The 14,506-nt window shown below is 44.5% G+C and overlaps 1 protein-coding gene across 1 annotated transcript in view; it reads left to right on the forward strand.

Moving 5' to 3' along the window:
- Positions 1-2,304: 2,304 nt before the first annotated feature.
- The window catches only part of FBXW9 (F-box and WD repeat domain containing 9), a gene marked incomplete in the record, with an annotated part of 85,705 nt that continues 73,503 nt past the window's right edge, over positions 2,305-14,506 (forward strand). Inside the window, 3 exon segments of the mRNA XM_073622723.1 lie at positions 2,305-2,559; positions 9,932-10,404; positions 11,084-11,223. Coding sequence (XP_073478824.1) covers positions 9,993-10,404; positions 11,084-11,223 — 552 coding nt within the window.

Here is a 14,506-nt window from a genome sequence, read left to right on the forward strand (position 1 = left end):
GGATGATGCCCGCAGCTGCAGGCATCATCCCGGTACCGTTGTTTACAGCGGGCGATCGGCTACCCGTGTATAACAACCGATGCGGCTAAAAGCCGCTCGGTTGTTATACCGGAGGAGCGGGAGGGACATCCCCCCCCCCTCCCGCCGCCTCCCGCCGCTGTTACCGGGCCTCCCGTGCGATCGGGTAGCCTGGTGTCCAATCGGGAATCTTCGGCGGCTGGGGGCGGGCTGGAACGAAGCTGTGAGCGGCTTCGTTCCAGCCTTCTTGTTGTAAACGCGGATGCGACGTCATGACGTCACTTCCCGTTTACTCGGCTGCCAATGGCGCCGAATTTAAAAAAGTACACCGTATTCAGAATCGCCGTTTTCGGCGATCTGAATACTTTGAAGTGTAAAGGAGGGATGGGGGGGTCTTTTAGACCCCCCCCAATCCCTCCATAAAGAGTACCTGTCACCACCTATTACTGTCACAAGGGATGTTTACATTCCTTGTGACAGCAATAAAAGTAAAAAAAAAAAAAATTTTTTTTAAACACAATTTATAAAGTAAAAAAATTAATAAAATAAATAAATAAAAAAAAAATTTTTTTAAGTGCCCCTGTCCCCGCGAGCTCGCGCAGCGAAGAAAACGCATACGGAAGTCGCGCCCGCATATGTAAACGGTGTTCAAACCACACATGTGAGGTATCGCCGCAATCGTCAGAGCGAGAGCAATAATTCTAGCCCTAGACCTCCTCTGTAGCTCAAACCTGGTAACTGTAAAAAAAATTTTAAAGCGTCACCTATGGAAATTCATAGGTACCGTAGTTTGTCGCCATTCCACGAGTGCGTGCAATTATAAAGGGTGACACGTTTGGTATCTATTTACTCGGCGTAACATCATCTTTCACATTATACAAAAAAATTGGGGTAACTTTACTGTTTGGATTTTTTAAAATTCATGAAAGTGTCCCTTTTCCAAAAATTTGCGTTTAAAACACCGCTGCACAAATACCGTGTGATAAAAAATATTGCAACAATCGCCATTTTATTCTCTGCTAAAAAAATATATAGAATGTTTGGGAACTCTAAGTAATTTTCTAGCAAAAAAATACGGATTTTAACTTGTAAACACCAAATTTCAAAAATAGGCTTAGTCATGAAAGGGATAACAGTGTAATTGTGCTGTCCCCTCGACACACAGTCATTAACCACTTAAGGATCGAGCCTCTTTCTGAGATTTGTTGTTTACTAGTTAAAAACATTTTTTTTGTTGCTAGAAAATTACTTAGAACCAAACATTATATATTTTTTTCTAACACCCTAGAGAATAAAATGGCGGTCATTGCAATACTTTCTTTCACACTATATTTGCGCAGCAGTTTTACAAGCGCACTTTTTTTTGGAAATTTTTTTTTAATTTAAAAAAATAAGACTACAGTAAAGGTAGCCCATTTTTTTTATATTGTGAAAGATAATGTTACGCCGAGTAAATTGATACCCAACAAGTCACACTTCAAAATTGTGCCTGCTCGTGGAATGGTGACAAACTTTTACCCTTAAAAATCTCCATAGGTGACGTTTAGAAAAATCTACAGGTTGCATGTTTTGAGTTACAGAGAAGGTCTAGGGCTAGAATTATTGCTCTTGCATTTCCAATCGCGGCAATACCTCACATGCTGCGTGGTTTGAACACCGTTTTCATATGGGGGTGCTATTCTTGTATGCGTTCACTTCTGCACGCAAGCTCGGCGGGACGGGGCGTGTTTAAAAAATATTTTTATTTATTTTCTTATTTATTTTCCCTTTATTTTTTATGTTTACACTGTTCTTTAAAAAAAAAAATGTGTCACTTTTATTCCTTTTACAAGGAATGTAAACATCCCTTGTAATAGAAAAAAAAAAAAAAGCATGACATGACCTCTTAAATATGAGATCAAAAAGACCTCAGATCTCATATTTACACTAAAATGCAATAAAAAAAACAAAACCCCTTTTTGACATTTAATTTTAAAAGCAGCGGTGTTCGGTCACATCAGCAAACCTGTGAGATGAGCAGGCTTTGTCGCTGCTTTTACAATTCAACATCCGAACAGTGTTACGGACTTCTAAATACTGCATTTCACTTGTATAGGCTGAGTTTACTGTTAAAAATGACTGTGACAAGCAAAACTCCGGTGGGTGTATAAAGATGTCCGCTTGCTGACTTCTAACTCCTAGCTTACTGCGGACGAGTGCGGGTGTTCCAAGATGGCCGCGAGGCAACGTCACTTCGGCTGTGCATGTGCAGTAGGCCGGGTAGTGGCTATCTGACAGAGCACCTGTCTATTTTTACTGACATCACCTAGCAACCACGCTTTATAAGGCTACCCGGGTGATGTGCAACTAAATCTCCCAGCATGCACCTGGCCCGCCTCATTGATAACCAGGCGTTCCATAGCAGCTGGAAGAAAGCGCACGTGACCGAGCGCCACGCCCACCGGCTCCCTGCGGCTGTCGGTAAGCTCTTCTGAAGACTTGGCCGCGGCTGACGTCATCATCATCCGCCGCCAGAAATATGGGCGGTGTCCTAGGAGACAGGTGTGTATACATTGGGTTGTAAGGTGTTTATTGTCTTATCGTGTTAAATACATAGAGCGCAGGAGGAAAGAAGGACTGCTTGTATTATATAGAGTGAGGAGCAGATTATATTTCAATGCATCGATTTAGCTGTCTATGAATTGGGGAAGAATCAGTATTTCCATGTGTGTTTCATCCTGAGCCAGGCTGGGAAATGTACAACCGATATCAGCTAGAGCATTTCTTGGGGGGGTGTCATTGCAGAAACTTCTTTTAGGTCTACATAGTTATCTAGCAGTACTAATATACAAACTGACATTTTACAGCAGTTGGAAGATGTAGAAAAGGAAGCCACTTGAATTCTGGATCGTGCTAGGAAGCTGCCACCTGTGCGGGCCCAATCACCCGCATCCGGGGGGCATTCCCCCGCTCTGCCGCCACCCATGGGGGCATATACATGCTGCAGTGGGTGGGGAATGCCCCGGCCTCAGACGATTGGCCCAGTACAGGTGACCCCTTGCTCAGGTTGGTTCAAATTAGGATCTGAACATGCCTGGGCTCACCCATTTCATGGCCTCTTCCTCTATATTTCCAACCGCTGTCAAGTGGATATATATATATATATATATATATATATATATATATATATATAATTAGTTCAGGATAAGGAACAAGGGCGTGGCTTTCACCAAGACAGGAATATGCAGAAAGCGCTGGAAGCCTGACATGCTTATAACCCTTCCCACTGTACTAAATGCTTTTCTTGCCATCTCTGCCCTCACTTCTTGTGCTTGTGACACTCTGGGGGGGATAGAATCTGGTGCAGCTCTGCATAGTAACCGATCAGCTTCCAGGTTTTATTGTGAAAGCTTAAAGTGATACTAAAGCTTCGTTTGTTAATAAAAAAAAAAAAAAAAAAAAACCCATCATACATACCTCTACTGTGCAGCTCGTTTTGCACAGAGTGGCCCGGAACATCCTCTTCTGGGGTCCCCCGGTGGTTCTCGCAGCTCCTCCCCACATTAGATCACCCCTAGGAGAAGCGCTCTCCCGAGGGGGTTACCTTGCGGGCGCGCTACCGAGTCATTCATGCGGCGTCCATAAAAGCCGAATGTACCACTCAGGCCGGGTCATTGGATTTGAATGACAGCAGCGGGAGCCAATGGCTGCGCTGCTATCAATCTGTCCAATCAAAGCCAGGACTCTGTGGAGAGAGGGACGCTGGAGAAGATGAAGGGGCTTAGGTAAGTAAATGGGGCGGTGACTGCCAGGTGTTTTTTCACCTTAATGCATCCTAAAATTCATGAACCTTTACAACCCCTTAAAAGGATATCTAAAGGTTTGTTTAAAAAAAAAAAAAAAAAAAAAGTCATATTTACCTCCTGTTGGTTTTGCACATAGTGGCCCCAATTCTCCTCTTCTGAGGTCCCTCGGTGGCGCTCCTCCTCCTCCTTCTCGAGTGCCCCTTTGGAGAGCCGCTCTCCTTCTGGGCACTCGTGCGGGCGCACTCCTGTGTACTGCTGCCGTGACACAGATAGCAGGACTCGGCCCCACCCCCCGCGTCATTGGATTTGATTGACAGCAGCGGGAGCCAGCCAATGGCTGCGCTGCTATCAGTGTATCCAATCAGGACCGAGACACTGGCTGGAGCTGATGTGCTTGTCCCCGTTGCTGGAAAGACCGGGTTCAGGTAAGTAAAAGGGAGGCTCTGGAGGGGTGCTGCATCAAAGGAGGTTTTTCACCTTAATACATAGAATGCAGTAAGGTGAAAAACCCTGAGGGTTTACAACCCCTTTAACGGTACAAGCTGAAGTTAGAAGCTGAGAAGCTGATTGGTTACTATGCACAGCCCCCCCCCCCCCCGACTAGGCAGTTGAGGACAAATGTATGCAAAGGAGATACAGATCACAATAAAGCCTGACAGAGGTTCTGACCCCTCCTGCCTTGTACAAAAAGGAACATGTTACAACCGTTTTTTAGGTGGAACATGTAACTTGTTCCCACTCCTGCAGCCTATCACCAACCCGCCCCCCCCCCCCCCCCCCCCCCCCCCCGTTGTGACAGCTGGCTGAGGATCTTCTCCCTGCACCCGCTGTCACAATTTGAAAAGAGTCCGGCCGTGCGGAGCTCCGTGCACATGGCCGCATCATTTATTCACAGGGATCTGTGAACCAATGAGCTTTAACCACTTGCCGACCGCCGCATGTACATATACGTCCTAAGTTTGGTGGCGGATATCGTTGTTATGGCAGTAGTTAGCTGCCATAACCCCGGTATCCCCGTTTTCGTGCGGCGGTCGGCTACAAGATAAAAGTGGTCTCTGCGGTGAATTCGGTGCCCTCCGCCGCTTACCGGAGCCATCGGCAGCGGCGGAGGCGATCGCGTCTGTCCTCTAGCTGTGCATGGAGATGAGTGAGGGGAAGATGGCGCCCACTTGTCTCCATGACACTGCAGGGCGGAAGCGATGTCAAAACGTCACTTCCGCCCATACATCTTAAAGGCATATTTTTTTCAATGTCATTTTTTTAAATGACTTTTTTTTTTTTTTTTTTTTTTTCATTTTATTGCATTTTAGTGTAAATATGAGATCTGAGGTCTTTTTGACCCCAGATCTCATATTAAAGAGGACCTGTCATGCTTTTTTCTATTACAAGGGATGTTTACATTCCTTGTAATAGGAATAAAAGTGACACAATTTTTTTTTAAACAGTGTAAAAATAAATAAAATCGTATAAAATAAGTAAGAAAGATAAAAAAAAAAAAAAAAAAAAAAAAAAAAAATTTTAAATGCCCCGTCCCGACGAGCTCGCACGCAGATGCGAACGCATACGTGAGTAGCGCCCGCATATGAAAATGGTGGTCAAACCACACATGTGAGGTATCGCCGCGATCGTTAGAGCGAGAGCAATAATTCTGGCCCTAGACCTCCTCTGTAACGCAAAACCTGCAACCTGTAGAATTTTTTTAAACGTCGCCTATGGAGATTTTTGAGGGTGAAAGTTTGACGCCATTCCATGAGCGGGTGCAATTTTGAAGCGTGACATGTTGGGTATCAATTTACTCGGCGTAACATTATCTTTCACAATATAAAAAAAAAATTGGGCTTACTTTACTGTTGTCTTATTTTTTAATTCAAAACAGTGCATTTTTTCCAAAAAAAGCGCGCTTGTAAGACCGTTGCGCAAATACGGTGTGAAAAAAAGTATTGCAATGATGCCATTTTATTCTCTAGGGTGTTAGAAAAAAAAAACAATATATAATGTTTGGGGGTTCTAAGTAATTTTCTAGCAAAAAAACTGTATTAAACATGTAAACACCTAAATTCCAAAACGAGGCTGGTCCTTAAGTGGTTAAGTACCAACAGCCTTTGCAGCTGTCGCCTTGTAATTATCAATGAGCTACCAGGGTGCTGTTGAGCGCTCTTTGTAGTTCGTTGAGTCTTTCTGTCACTGTGTAACTGCCAGCCTATACTAGCAGACAGATATAGTGAAAGCCTGCAGGATCCTGAAACTGCAGGTGCAACGATTTACAGGCTCCTAAAAAAAATAAATAAATAAAAATAGTAATAATAAATGCACTTTTTTTTTTTTACCTGCAAAAAAAAAGTGCATTTGTTATTTTGTTTAGAAAGGTGAACTTATCCTTTAAGTCCCAGATGCTATTTGAATATGGGACAGGGGCTATTCATGCCAGCACCAAGTTAAAATCACACCCAGACTGAGCCTAGGTTCACATTGGAGCGATTTGGCATGTGATTTGACATGTCAAATCGGTGGCAATTGCCGGCAATGGCACTGTTCGAATTGGTGTGACGCCGCACCGATTCCCAAAAGTAGTTTCTGTACTACTTTTGGCGACTTCAGGGTGTGATTTCCATAGACATCTGTGCAGCAACCCGCACAGATGTCCCTGAAATCGCCCCCGAAGTCGGGGACTGACATGCGGGTATGATTTTGAACTCGCACGATTTTATTCCCGCTGTCAGTGTGAACCTGGGCTGAAGGACTGAACTGTCAGTGACAGCCGGTATATAGCACTAAGCTCAGAAGCTGATATAGTAAGCTCCTCGGCTTGGAAACTGATACACAGCACTTCCTTACTGTGTTTATATTGGAAGTAATGTGACTGTACGGCACCTCCTCTTACTAGGGAGACTTGACAAAGCTGCAATGGCTCCCTGCAGCAATTGAACATTGCTACAGTGATCGCAGCCAGCAATAGATCACTTTTAGAAGTGACCTTTTGCTGCATAGCTTCATGGGGAGTCTGGATCAGGTCTTTGGGGTCGTGTTTGATATGCGCAAAGAGAGATCACACAAATAATTATAAATGTAACATTTATTTACAGTAATGACAGATAAAGAAAATATGACAAGAATACTTAACTAAAGATGCTGTTTCGCCATGGAGTCCCCTTGCACATGCAACATGGCTTGATGATCAGATCAGACACTTGCAATGGTTGAAAGCTCTAGTGTGAGACTTAAGCTGGCCTTACACCTATAGATTATCTGCAGATTTTCTATGGTTAGTTGGAAAAAGTGCAACAGATTTCTCCATGTTCGCTAAACTGTGTGGATGGAAGAATCTCCCACTTTTTCCATCTAACCATAGAAAATCTGCAGATAATCTATAGGTGTGTGGCCAGCTTAACTTATTTCAGTTTTGGTTGTGGTTATTGGGTTGTGGTAGACAACTCCCAAGCCAACTCCCTTTGCAATATGACCGCTCAAGGACTTGGTTAGTTAACAATCAAGAAAAAGCAATCCCCCTTCATTGGGACTTTGTAGGCAACAAACACACGTATAATTTCAGAAAATATAGTTTATTGAATGTACATAAAATCATTCGATCTTGTGATGACCGGTGTTAAAAGGACATAGAAAAATACGACACAAGTATGCAAAACGGCATAGACATCTTTTGTGTTGTCTGTGCTGTTTTGCATACTTGCGTCATATTTTTCTATGTCCTTTTAACACCGGTTAACACATGACTAAATGATTTTATGTTAGGGCTGTTACTGATTAAAATTTTCATGTTCGATTAATCGATTCTTTTTAAATCGATCAACTAATTTTGATTAATTATCACGCACATACAGATCCAACTACTTTTAGCTGATTTAGCACTGTTGTTATGCCAACGGCTGAAACCGGACATAGCGGGGCACGGCTAGGACGTCACACGTCATAATCTCAGCCTCACTGTGCCCATAATCTCAGCCTCACTGTGCCCATAATCTCAGCCTCACTGTGCCCATAATCTCAGCCTCACTGTGCCCATAATCTCAGCCTCACTGTGCCCATAATCTCAGCCTCACTGTGCCCATAATCTCAGCCTCACTGTGCCCAGAATCTCAGCCTCACTGTGCCCATAATCTCAGCCTCACTGTGCCCAGAATCTCAGCCTCACTGTGCCCATAATCTCAGCCTCACTGTGCCCAGAATCTCAGCCTCACCGAACCTATAATGGCATCCTCGCCATGCCTATAATGGCATCCTCACCGTGCCCATAATGCAGTCTCACCGTGCCCATAATCGCAGCCTCACTGTAGTCAGTGCCTGTGCCTGGATTACACAGTCTCCGTGTATCTCTCGCTGTGTGTCTCTGAGCTGAGTGTGAAAACTTTGGCCGCGCTGTGAAAAAAGTCCTGCCCTCCTCCTAGATCAGCTCGTGTGATAGACCGAACACTGCGTCTGTCACACGAGCTGATCTAGGAGGAGGGCAGGACTTTTCACTTTTTCTCACAGCGCTGCCAAAGTTTTCACACTCAGCTCGGAGACACACAGCGGGAGATGCCCGTAGACTGTGGAGGAGGGAGCGCTGCGCTGCAGCCACAGCTTGGCCCAAAGCGGCCCCAGGGCAGGCAGCCTACCGATCAAAAAGTTTTGATCGATCAAAAAAATGGATCGAGGAATTAATCGTTAATTTCCGCAGCCCTATTTTATGTACATTCAATAAGTTATATTTTCTGAAATTATATGTGTGCTTGTTGCCTACAAAGTCCCAATGAAGGGCGATTCCTTTTTCTTGATAGAATATTAGGGATGTGGCAACTACACACTGATCTGACATGATGAAACCCTCCTTTTTGCTGGTTAGTTAACAAAGACATTCCATTGGTATAAGGTAAAGCTATGCTTATGTCTTTATATGGCCTCCTTAACCAGGATATTAGAGGCTTTATTAGATATTTGTGATGTCAACCTTAAAGTATAACTAAAGGCAAAACTTTTTTTTTTTTTAAGTTTTGGATAGGGTGGAGAGGGATTAGAACACCTGTCAGTTTTCATTGCTGTCTGTGCCCCCATTAGAGAGATCCCCCCTCTCTTAGTCCTGTTTACCATTACCATTGAAAGTAAAAGAAAATCCCTAATTTTGGGTTGTCCCCAGAAAAGTAATAGAGGGGAAATCTTCCTTACTAGTTCTGGTGACCCTGGGGGTCCCCAAAGATTTATTTAAATTTTCAGGGATTTCCTGTTTGGTTATGGGACAGAAAGTAAGGGGGGAAATCTTAGGAATCTGACACAGATGGTGAAAAAATAAATCTGACAGGGGTTATAGCCCTCAGTTACTCAATCCAAAATGAAAACGTTTTGCCTATAGTTCTACTTTTAATAGAGAAATTGCATATTTCTTTTTCCTTATCAACCATGTTATGTCATATTTTATTTGGCAGACTTTGCTGGTTATCTGGGGGAAAAAAATCTGGCGAATTATATAAATGTTGCCTTGGAAAATATTTCAGAATTTTCTTTTTTTTTTTCAAAATTTTCACCATTTATTTCTAAAAAACACTACAAAATTTAAAAACAAAAGCTTCTATCAAATAAAGCCATATTTGTTTTGAAAAAAAAACTGTATACAATATGTTAAGGCAGGCTACAAACACTAAAAGGTATAATGTGCATAACCAACATCCCCGATAGGAAAAAATGCTCTGGGACTGATAAAGGCTCGGGGACGCAAGTGAAAGAAAGAAGAAGGAAGAAAAAAAAAAAGCTTTGGCTTTAAATGAGCATTAGATAGAATCTGTCACTTTGGCCACTCAGAGCAAAATGACTGGTTTTATTTAAAGCACAACCCCCAACCACTGATACCACCTCTACACTTCCCTACAGGTGCTTGCTAGATTCCCAAGCTTCTGCTTATACTCTGGAGAGTCCATCAGGTAGCATCACACCAGTTATTGGCTTTGCAATGGCCAAGACAGGGAATTCTGGTGATATTTTGCCATTGGCATTCAGGAATAACAAGCAAAGCCAGCATTTTATTCAGCTTTTCAGCAAATACATGCACGTATCAGAGTTGAGCAGAGGTGCCCTTTATAACCTATAATGCTGACATAAAGTGATAACCAAATATTCTCTGTACTTTTCTCTTAATGAAGGTCTAGTCGTGGAAGCAGCGATTAACCCTAACAGGACCTTCTATGTCCTCCAATACTTAACATGGCTACTGCTCAGGGGGCGGACTCCGATAATGACTCTGATGGTGAAGTTTCTGAAGATCCGGAAAGGCAGGCACTAGATTATGTATCCAGGGTACTTGGCGCTTTCACCCTGCAGGACAATGTCCAGCAACCTCCACACACACTGCCTGTGGGGGCTCATGAAGGCATAAAGCATGAAGGTCTGGATCTGAAGAGATCTCCAGTGACTGGAGACCATGGGGAGATGTCATCAATGCTCTTACGTCTTCCCTTGGAGCTGATCCTGCACATATTGTCCTATCTCGATCCCCGGTTCATCCTTGGTGTTTTGCCTCTTGTGTGCCGCACTTTCCAGGATTTTGTGGTGGATGAGATGACATGGAGGTTACGGGTACAGAAAAGGATAGGTGCTAATTATCCAGTAGTAGAACGTGAGTAATGCTATAGAGCAATGATTCTTGTTCTCCTTATGCACCGTATCAGTACACCCCAACCTCTCCCCTCCTTCTAATACACAGCAATCAGGACAGAATGACCTATCCCCTCCTAATACAGACATCAGGACACAATGACCCCACCACTCCTTCTAATACACAGACATCAGGACACGATGACCTCTCCCCTCCTAATACAGACATCAGGACATAATGACATCTCCCCTCCTTCTAATACACAGACATCAGGACACAATGACCTCTCCCCTCCTTCTAATACACAGACATCAGGACACAATGACCTCTCTCCTACTTCTAATACACAGACATCAGGACACAATGAGCTCTCCCCTCCTTCTAATAGGCAGACATCAGGACACAATGAGCTCTCCCCTCCTTCTAATAGGCAGACATGAGGACAAAATGAGCTCTCCCCTCCTAATACACAGACATCAGGACCCACTGACCTCTTCACTCCTCCTAATACACAGACATCAGGACGCACTGACTTCTCCTTTTCTAATATAGGACAGAATGACCTCTCCCCCTCACCCTAATACACAGACATTAGAACACATTGACCTGGTACACAGACTCCCCCACCATAGTATATAGACTTGGGGACACCCAATCCTGCAGTTCTGTACTTATAATTATTTATGTAATCTTTCCACAGAAGAAAATTTTGATTGGCCAGCTGCTTGCATTGAATTAGAAGAGCAGATGTCTAATTGGTCGGATGAAGGAAAGAAGGCAGATCATTTCTCATTGTCTGAGGGCCATTTTGCCCCCGTGGATGCTGTGTTGCTCTTGGAGGTGGGTTTGCTTGGCTGGCCCCATTACTTCAAAACAAAGCAGTCAAGTAAAATGTTTAGAAAGTAACGTTAAAGTAGAAAGTTCAGCCTAACGTCGCATGTCTAACAAAGGGGTCCTGCATGATTCCGAAACGTTGCACTTATCCTGTTGTGATGTGATCTTTCTGCAATAAAAGTTTTGAACTGAAATTCAAGATCCATGGTGTGCTGGCAAACGTGTGCATTTATGTGTGATATATCCAGTGTCCAGCTGGAGATCGCTGCAGCACCCACTACAGTGCCTTGAAATAGTATTCATACCCCTTGACATTTTCCACATTTTGTCATGTTACTACTAAAAACGTAAATGTATTTTATGTGATAGACCAACATAAAGTGGCACTTAATTGTGAAGTGGAAGGAAAATGATAAATGGTTTTCAAAATTTTTTACAAGTAAATATGTGAAAAGTGTGGCGTGCATTTGTATTGTCTCTACCAGCTGTGCACATCTAGAGAGGGACATTTTTGCCCATTTTTCTTTGCAAAATAGCTCAAGCTTTGTCAGATTGGATGGCGAGCGTCTGTGAACAGCAGTTTTCAAATCTTGCCACAGATTCTCAATTGGATTTAGGTCTGGACTTTGACTGGGCCATTCTAACACATGAATATGCTTTGATCTAAATTCTAAACCACTCCATTGTAGCTCTGGCTGTATGTTTAGGGTCGTTGTCCTGCTGGAAGGTGAACCCCCCCCCTCCCCCCGCCCCAGTCTCAAGTCTTTTGCAGACTCTAACAGGATTTCTTCTAAGATTGTCCTGTATTTGACTCCATCCATCTTCCCATCAACTCTGACCAGCTTCCCTGTCCCTGCTCAAGAAAAGCATCTTCATACCATTATACTGCCACCATGTTTCATGGTGGGGATGGTGTGTTCAGGGTGATTTGCAGTGTTAGTTTTCCGCCACACGTAGCGTTTTGCTTTTAGGCCAAAAAGTTCAGTTTTGGTCTCATCTGACCAGAGCACCTTCTTCCACATGTTTGCTGTGTCCCCACATGGCTACTCGCAAACTGCAAATGGGACTTCTTATGGCTTTCTTTCAACAATGACTTTCTTCTTGCCACTCTTCCATAAAGGCCATATTTGTGGAGAGCACGACTAATAGTTGTCCTGTGGACAGATTCTCCCACCTGAGCTTCGGATTTCTGCAGCTCCTCCAGAGTTACCATGGGCCTCTTGGCTGCTTCTCTGATTAACGTTCTCCTTGTACGGCCCGTCAGCTGTATTTATAGTTAAATTACATACAGGTGGACTCTATTTACTAATTAGGTGACTTCAGAAGGCAATTGTTTCCACTAGATCTTAGGGGTATCAGAGTAAAGGGGGCTGAATACAAATGCACGCCACACTTTTCAGATATTTATTTGTAAAAAATGTTGAACACAATTATCATTTTCCTTCCACTTCACAATTATGTGCCACTTTGTGTTGGTCTATCACATAAAATACTAGTTGTACACCGAAATTTCAGCTGCCGAAAATTATCTTCCGAAAACTCTGTTCTTGGCATGCTGCCGAAAGAAGAAAAATGCTGATAATGGAGCGCTGAAAAAGGGGCGGGGCCCGCCACAGGAGCCGGCCATTGCGGGGGTGTCATCTGTCCTCCCTCCTCCTCTCCTCACAGAGCCGCGATCTCCGTGTGTCATGGAGCTGAATTGTCCGGGCGGCAGCAGTTATACTGCCCCGCCTCCTGTGTTAGACGGCGCACTGATCCAATGTCGGGACCAGTGTGATGTGACCACAGGAAGTGGGACGTTGTTACTGCAGCTGGGAAGTTCAAATCCAGCTCTGTGACACAGTGGGAGGTCGTTGATCTGATGGGCACTGGTGAGGCTGCACGTGACGGGCACTGGTGAGGCTGCACGTGACGGGCACTGGTGAGGCTGCACCTGGCGGGCACTGGTGAGGCTGCATTTGATGGACACATGTAGGCTGCATTGATCTTTTGTATCATGTCTGCAGTCCCTGACTATCTCCTATATCATGTCTACTAGAGGTGCACCGAATGGAAATTTTGCCAATACTATTAGCAGTGTGTTTAAGTAAGAGATTGCAGACATGATACAAGAGATGGTTAAAGACGGCAGACTGCATTTTTCTTTCTTACTAAAGGTGCCAATTTTTTGAGGGGGCTCTATTCTTGGGAGAAGTGTGTGCCTGGGGGACCCCTGGAGTGTTCTTGATTCGGGATTGTCTCCGGAACACACAGACTCTGGGAATCTAGGGCCGGGATACAGATTTTGGGTCTTTTGCGCCAAAACCAGCAATAACTACTTTTAGACTGTGAGGCTCAGAGCAGATGTTAATATAATCAGCTCAACCAACCCGATACAGGGATCTCCTGCTATAATCTGTTTAACCACTTGCCGACCGCCTCACGCCGATGTACGTCGGCAAGGTGGCACGGACAGGCAAAATCACGTACATGTACGTGATTTGCCTTCCGCGGGTGGGGGGTATGATCGGACCCCCCCCCCCCCGGTGCCCGAGGCGGTCGTGTTTTGTCCCCCTCCCGATCGCCGCTGGCCAATCGAATCATTCCTTTGCTGCTGCATGCTAAACAGCAGCAAAGGAAATGATGTCATCCCTCCTCGGCTCGGTAATTTCCCTTCCGGCCCGAGGAGAGAAGACATCTATGTGAGTGCACAACACTACCCACACACAGTAGAACATGCCAGGCACACAAAACACCCCGATTTCCCCCCCCCCCCATCACCCCCCGATCACCCCCCAATCACCCCCCCCCCCCCCCCCCCTGTCACAAACTGACACCAAGCAGTTTGTTTTTTTTTGTTTTTGTTTTTTCTGATTACTGCATTGGTGTCAGTTTGTGACAGTTACAGTGTTGGGACAGTTACTGTTACCCCCCTTTAGGTCTAGGGTACCCCCCCAATAAAGTTTTAACCCCTTGATCACCCCCTGTCACCAGTGTCGCTAAGCGATCATTTTTCTGATCGCTGTATTAGTGTCGCTGGTGACGCTAGTTAGGGACGTAAATATTGAGGTTTGCCGTCAGCGTTTTATAGCGTCAGGGACCCCCATATACTACCGAATAAATGTTTTAACCCCTTGATGGCCCCCTAGTTAACCCTTTCACCACTGATCACCGTATAAGTGTTACGAGTGACGCTGGTTAGTTCGTTTATTTTTTATAGTGTCAGGGCACCCGCCGTTTATTACCGAATAAAGGTTTAGCCCCCTGATCGCCCGGCGGTGATATGCGTCGCCCCAGGCAGCGTCAGATT

Source organism: Aquarana catesbeiana, linkage group LG03 (genome assembly GCF_042186555.1).
Source record: "Aquarana catesbeiana isolate 2022-GZ linkage group LG03, ASM4218655v1, whole genome shotgun sequence".
NCBI classification, from domain to species: domain Eukaryota; kingdom Metazoa; phylum Chordata; class Amphibia; order Anura; family Ranidae; genus Aquarana; species Aquarana catesbeiana.